Source organism: Cebus imitator, unplaced genomic scaffold (genome assembly GCF_001604975.1).
Source record: "Cebus imitator isolate Cc_AM_T3 unplaced genomic scaffold, Cebus_imitator-1.0 Scaffold339, whole genome shotgun sequence".
In the NCBI taxonomy this organism is placed as follows: Eukaryota; Metazoa; Chordata; class Mammalia; order Primates; family Cebidae; genus Cebus; species Cebus imitator.
Genome location: NW_016107654.1, coordinates 1879726 through 1886940, shown reverse-complemented (window position 1 = coordinate 1886940; position 7215 = coordinate 1879726). Strand labels below are relative to the sequence as shown.

Genomic DNA, 7215 nt, shown 5'->3' with positions numbered 1-7215 from the left:
TTAAAAAAAAAAAAAATGAGGATGGCTGCATAATGACAGGGGGGTTGGTTCATCAAGAGCGCATAATATTCCCTAGCATTTATGGGCCTAATGTCAGATCTTCACAATATACGAAGCGAAGCCCATAGAACTGCAGGGATAACTAGGAAATCACAGTGGGGTACTTCAATACCGACTCATATTCATCCAGAGGAATATTAGGCAGAAAATGCACCAAGACGCAGTAGATTTGAAGAGCGTGATCCACCACCCTGGTCTAAGCGATGCCATAGAACATTCCACCCAGAAACAACAGAATGTACATTGTTTCCAAGGAGCACCCGCTGACGTAGACCGTATTCCGGGCTAAAGCCCGAGTTGATGATGAGAGTCACACAAATGTGCTTTGTGAACACAGTGAAATCAAACTAGGAATGCACCACAGAAGCCCAGCCTGGAGATGTGGGGACTGTGCCCGGCTGGGGAGTCAACGCATCTGCCATGATCACGCTGAGGGCTGAAGGCACCTCGTGGAGGTCTTGCCCGACGGCCTGCACGTGGACCCTTATTTGCTGACACACATCACACGGGAGGGGAGTCTGGACCAGCTTTCCGCACAGCCCACACGGAGAGGCTGTGTAGAGACTCTTCCTGTCAGGGAAAGCCACGCAAAGGGATAGAGGTGGCTGTATCAGCAGGCCTGGAGCCAGGGAAGGGTCCCTGTTCCTGAAGATGCTGAAACAGGTTGTACCCAGGCTTCCAGGAGATAGCAGCCATCTGGAGGCCAGCCTGGAGGTCACACCAGCTCAGAGGAGCTGAGACCCTCTGTCCCAGAGCAGGGCTAACAGCAGCCTGTGCTCGCCTGGATAGCCAAGCTTCCGCGTTTGTCCTCCCTGGGCTGTGGACCTCCCTCCCTGTCAGGCTGGCACCCCAGCTCTAGGAAAGCTTTCCTGCTGAGACCCTGACTCAGCTCCCCCAGGCTGGGTGGGTGGAGATGGTGTCTGCCAGCTGTCTAACCCAGTTTACCCAGGCTCAAGGGATGCCAGGGGCTGGGGCTGCCCGAGGGTCAGTCAGGCGAGCACTGGAGTCGGACAGACCTGCCTGCAGGTACCGGCTCCACTCGGCGTGGACTTGGGCAGCTGCTGCGGCCCCCTGTGCCTCCCATTGTGTACCTGCCTCAGTTCCCCCCTCTCCGCTTCACACTGGCTGAGGGCTCTGCCTGCCTCAGGGGCTGGGTGGAGTTTTGAGGACACTGTCACCTGCAGAGGCTGGTTTGGCCATCACACTCTTTGATCTGTCCTTGGGACCCTGGGAGGATGTGGCAGCGTCTGTGTCCAGAGGTGGGTGTGACCTGCAGGTGAGGACACACCCGGGAGACTCCGCACCAGTGCCCACAGTGCCCACCCCGCTGCCAGCACCCACAGTGCCCACCAGACTGCCAGCACCCACAGTTCCCACCCCATGCCCACAGTGACTGCCCCATGCCAGTGCCCACAGTGCCTATCCCGTGCCAGCAACTGCAGTGCCCGCCCCACACCAGTGCCTGCACTGCCCACCCGGATGCCTGTGTGGAGAGACTCCCAGCCATCATTTCCACGTCGGGAGGGTGTGGCGAGCCCTAGCCTCTGGCCTTACCTGGGTGTGGCTGTGGTCTGCTCTCTGTCCTCGAAAATCTGAGGCTCCTCCAGCTTGGACACCTTCTCTGGCCTGGCCTGGGTTGAGTGTCTCTCCATCAGCTGCTGTGGGAAGTTGGAGGCGGGGGTTTGCAGAGGATGCAGGAGTTGGCTCCACAACTGGGCATTGGGTCTGGACAGCCAGGCCACGCCCGGTCCCAAGGAGAAGCCTGAAGCTGGGCAAGCCTCCAAGAGATAGAGGTGGTCATATCAGCAGGCCTGGAACTGCCGATATGCTGATATCCCCTCAGGGGCCTCTCTGCCTATCTTCCAAGTGAGGCAGACAGCCCCCTCCTGCCTCCCAGAGGGGCTGCTGCAGGGAAGCTGGGGTGGCCAGTGCCCAGCCAGAGCTGGAGAGTGTGGGAGCCAGGGGCCAGCTGCACAGAATATGGGTGGAAAGGAAACCCCAGCTCTGGTCCCGGCTGGGGGTGCTTGGAAAGCAGGCACAGGAGGGGAGCAAAGCCCATGATGGGGGAGCAGGGAGGGAACAGACAGGGATGCTGGCCCGGGCATCTGCGCCGCAGTGGGTCTGAGGCTGCCCGAGTGTGTACTCACATGCACACACGTGTACGCACGCACACAAACATGTGCATGCACACGCGTGTACGTACACATGCACACACTGCATACACATGCACACGCATGTGCACACACTCGTGCACTCACATTTGTGCACACACCCTTGTGCACTCCCACACGTGCATTCACACACACTTGTGCACTCACACACACTCATGCATTCACATACATGTGCACTCACACACACACGTGCAGGCACAAACTTCTATCACACTCCTAGAGATGCCCTATGTGTACCATGAATGTCCCTCCCACCAACGGCCCCTGAATCAAACACAGGAGAAAGCTCCACCTCCCAAAAGGATCATCCCCTCGAGCCAGGCCACGGCTATCAGCAGCCCAGTCAATGCTCTGCCAGGGTCACCACTTGTAGGCCTGGATGACACTGTCCCCTCATGGCGCAGGTGCTGGGCCACCCCAGACAGTGGGAGCTGCCTGCTGGAGGGGACCCTATTGGTGCCAGACGGCCCAGCAGCAGCAGCTCGGGAGACACTAAGCCCCTTCCCTCTGGCAACAGACCTGTCAGGTCTGTAAGCGCCACACGCACTTTGGGTGGTGAGCTCCAGGCTCCCGTGGAGAGCCCAGGGCTAAGGCGCCTACCAGGCCTGGGACATGGACAGGTGGCAGTTCCCATGCATGTCTGACCCTCCCACCCAACTCCTGCAGAGACAGGTGCCCCCCCGGCGGCCAGCGCCGCTACCTCCAGCCGACTCCTGAAGAGCAGCCCGTCCAGGGCCTGCTGCATCTCCCAGGCCTCCAGCTCTGCCCGCTCCTGCAGTACGGCCAGCGCCTGCTTCTGCCGCTCCAGCTGCAGGGAGAGCCCACCGCTCACCACGGTTCCTGCCGCCCCCGGCCAGGGTGGGTGGACCCCTTCTGCGGAGGTCACCCGGAGGGACCCTATGTCTGGGCAGGGCCCCTCCCTCCAGCCCACCGACTTTCTCTCCCTGCCAGGGACTTCCCCCTCACCCTGGAAGGCCAGGTGCCCTGGATCTGCTTCTCCCGCCTCCAAGCTCCCCTCCCTCTCATCTGGCCCAGCCGTTTTTAAATTCTGTAGTTCTGTGTGTTAGAACCTCTTCTGCTTGGCCTCTGGGGGACAGAGGCTGCTCCCAGCTCACTGCCTAGCAGAAGAGCCCTAAAGGGGCAAACCTGGAGAGAATCCAGAAAGCTGGAGGTCTTTTGCTGGGTGCTGGGAAGGCGTCTCACGCACGCATCCTCCTGCTGACCTGTGGAACCACAGAGGGGGTAGCTGAGTGGCCCGGGACCCTCTCCAGGCCACCCCTCACTGCTGCCTCGCTGCTCCATGGCATGGCGGGTTGGCACAGCCTCTCCACCTGCAGGGAAACTGAGGCACAGAGGCCAGGAATGCAGGCGGGCTGACTCCTGAGCCCAGCTGGCATCCACGCCATCAAGAAGAGCCCCTGCCCCAAATGTGAAGGAAGGCTGGGAGGGCTGCAGCCCCACAGAAGGGCGCAGAGGGCTGGTGAATCTGCTTGTCCCCGCTAAGGCTGTGTCTGCCTAGCCCCAGCCACGACCAGCTCCAGGACAGATGGCAGGAGTCTGTGGGGAGGGTGGGGCCCAGGACATGGGCTTTGCCCCCAGACAGACCGGGTCCGTCATGCATTTGCCATGTGACCTTGAACAAATTGCTTGTCAGAGCCCAGTGGGGTCACAGAGGTCTCTCCTTCCCTTGTGTGAGGGTCGAGGAGATGGCTTGGTATAGGCTGGCTGCACACTCAGCGGGTAGAAACTGCTGCTGATGGTGTGCAGGGGCGGGTGGTGATGAGGGAGCGGTTGTGATGAGGGGGTGCTGGTGATGAGGAAGGAGTGGGTGGGTGCTGACGGGGTGGGTGGGTGAGTGCAGACATAAACACACGACCCAAGTCCAGGGCTCTCTGGAATTTCTGTGATTGATCCCAAGCATGGATATGAAAACCTCCGCCTCCTCCTTGGATAGTGAAGTCCCCAATGGCCGTGGAGGGGCTTCTCTTTCTCCTTGGTGGCCCTCAGGGTCCCAGCTCTGACTCTGCACATTGCTGGAGCTCCCGGCCCCATGGAGGCTGCCACCAGGAGGTGCTGCATGCAGCAGGGTCTGCGATGGTGGGGCTCTCACGGATGACCACTGGCGGATGAGCCCTTGGCCACTGTTGGCTTATGTATGGGCAGAGCCAAGACCAGGATCCCTGCTCGGACTGCCCCGAGAGTGCAGCTCCTCCAGCAGACCGCCCGCCTTCCTGGACGGAGCAGCTCAGCCGTGAACCACAGCTAGGCCAGATCCTGGGCGTTTCCACAGCAGCAGAGGACACCCCACAGCACCCAGACAGTGTGAGCAGCAGGGGTACTGGCCACCTGGAGTGCGCTGAGCATTTGGGCTCACCCTGGCCCCCTATCTAGCTGGTGATGGGAAGACACTCTTACACTTCCTGGTTTTGGTTCAAGCGTCTGTTCTAAGCTGAAATTCCTCCGCAAAGGGAAGAAAGCATCCCTTGCTTTTGTCTCACGGCCCTGAGACAGGCTGACACCAGAGAAGGGGCCCCAGCCCCCACCAAATGCCCCTCCGGTACCTGGGAGCCTCAGTCCTGAGGTCCCCACAGATCTCCCAGCTGTGGCCTGAGGAGGGGGAGTCCTGGTCATCGCCAGCGACGTCAGCACCCAACAGATCAGGGAACATGGAGGGACATGAGCTGCTTGTTCCTGAGCTCTGAGCCGTGACCCAGGAGAAAGTGAGCTGTCCCCGAGCTCAGCACCTCCCTGGCTGGACAGAGACTGCAGGAGTCACCCCACTGAGTGCCCCAACTCCCCTAGCAATGGGTGAGGAGCTCCAAGAGTCTAGCTCCACCTGCCACCCCAAAGTCCCTGGTAGCTGTGAGGATGCAATAGGTCAGTCTGACAGATCTCAGCACGTGGCAGCTGCCATCACAGCTGGAGAGGATGATGTAACTAGCTACGTTCTCAGTCACATGGCTTGGGTCTTGGGGAACAACAGCCTCAAACCAGAATTAAGCTGACAGGACCCCTGACCTCCATGGGGGCTGTGGAGTTTGAGAGCCATGGCTCTGCTGTCCAACACGGCGGCTGGCAGCCACACCTGCTGTTTACATTTAAACTTAAATTAACAGAAAATAAAACATAAAATGCCACTCTTCAGTCACACTGGCCACATTTTCATGGCTTGACAGCCACATGTGGCTGGTGGCTACCATATTGGACAACTCAGAATCCAGAACTTTTCCTTCATCGTAGAAGGTTCTATTGGACAATGTGGTGTACGTGTTTAAGTCTAGAAAGTTCCACCGGACAGAGTTAGTCTACATGTTTAAATCTAGAAGCTTCCATTGGACAGCTCTGGTCTAGGTCTTTATGTCTAGAATGTTCTCTTGGACAGTGCTGCCTGCAGTCACAAAAGCTAGACCCAACAGACAGTGGCCTGTCCCCCTGGGGCTACTGCACCTTCTGCCCACAGGATGATGAATGAGGTATAAGGGTAAAATCTGCCACGTCAGGCTGCCCCTTCCAAGAAGGCAGAGCCTGACTCTGACCTCAACCACTTGGGAGATCCTGGCCAAGAGGTGGCTGTCCTGTGGCCATTGGGAACTGTCTGTGACTCACAGCAGCCAGCCCCTGCCCATCCAGCCTTCAGGAAGGGCAGTCACCAAATGCAGCAGGGGGAGAACAGAGCCCCATCCCAGCCCATCCCTGGGCACCCCAGGCAGCTTGACACACCTCCCTGGGCTGCACTTTCTGGGGAGAGGAAAGGTGATGCTATGGTTTGAACGTTTGCCCCTCCTCACGTTGAAATGCACAGCAATTTGGCCACGAGGCGACTCAGCCACGAGGGCTCCACCCTTGTGAATGGATGAGTGCCATCACTGTGGGAGCAGGTTCGTTAGAAAAGGGAGAGTCCCACCCCCTTTCGCCCTCTTCCCCCTCTTGCCCTCCTGCCTTCCTCTCTGTGTTGATGCAGCAAGAAGGCCCTCACCAGATGCTGGTGCCTTGTTCTCAGACTTCCCAACCTCCCGAACTGTGAGCCAATACGTTTCTGTTCATTATAAGTCACTCAGTCTCTGGGATTCTGCTATAGCAGCATAAACAACCAAGGCCAGAGGCCCATGGGGCCTTCCTGGCTCCGAACCCCCCCAGCACATGCGCTTTCTGCCCCTTCCTGTTGAATTCTCCCTTTGCAGTGATGCCTCAGATCCCACACACTGTGTACCCTCACTTGCTCATCTTCTGACTGCCCACACTCCCTGAAACAGGTGCTGCAAGGGCCGGGCCCTGCCCCCTCAGTACCAGGCAGGCAGTGATGCTCAGAGGGTGTGTGTGGAAGGAAGGGGCAGGTGCACACCAGAGCTGCAGAGACTCCCACACCCTGGGGACTGGGAGAGTCTCCCCAGGGAGGGGCCAGGGTAAGGGAGACGCAGACCCTTCCTCCCTCAGAGGGCTCCGGGTGTGAGCCTGAGAGGCCCCCCCCCACACACACACACACAAGCATGCACACACGCACACACACGGGACCCTCTCTGCCAGTCCACAGAGAACAGCTTCCCTGAAGCTGCCAGGTCTGGCTCCATGGCCCTGGAAGACCCCGTGGGCCGCGCCCCCCACTCAGAAGCAGCCTCCAGGAAGGCTCCAGCCCCGGGCTTTGAACCCAGCTCCTGGGGGTCCACAGCCCAGGACTGAAGTCCCCTTTCCTCCCCCCAGCACTGGCGCTGCAGCAGGAATGCCTGGGGCGGGCTCCGCCCACTCCCCAAGCCTTCGCCCCCAGGATTCCCCGCTGCCAGCCGAGGAGGGTGGAGGTTTTACCTGGGGCTGCCCTGGGGTGGTGGTCCGGGGTAGGGGTGGGAAGGGGGCCCCCATTCACTCGGAATACACCCTCCCGCCACGTCTCCCCCAGCCAGACATGAGCGTGTTTTATTCTAATGCTCAAAACCTGTTCTTCTGAAGATAATCAACAAATAACGATGAAGCAGCAAACAGGGCCCCCGCC

The 7215-nt window shown here is 59.3% G+C and overlaps 1 protein-coding gene across 1 annotated transcript in view; it reads right to left on the bottom strand.

The window, feature by feature from the left end:
- Nucleotides 1-1517: 1517 nt before the first annotated feature.
- The window catches only part of LOC108287323 (coiled-coil domain-containing protein 187), a 40123-nt gene continuing 34425 nt past the window's right edge, over nucleotides 1518-7215 (bottom strand). The window contains exons 11-12 of the mRNA XM_037730275.1: nucleotides 3378-3454; nucleotides 1518-1718 (exon numbers count right to left, since the gene is read on the bottom strand). Coding sequence (XP_037586203.1) covers nucleotides 1611-1718; nucleotides 3378-3454 — 185 coding nt within the window. The 3' untranslated portion in view covers nucleotides 1518-1610. The remainder of the gene's footprint in view (nucleotides 1719-3377; nucleotides 3455-7215) is intronic.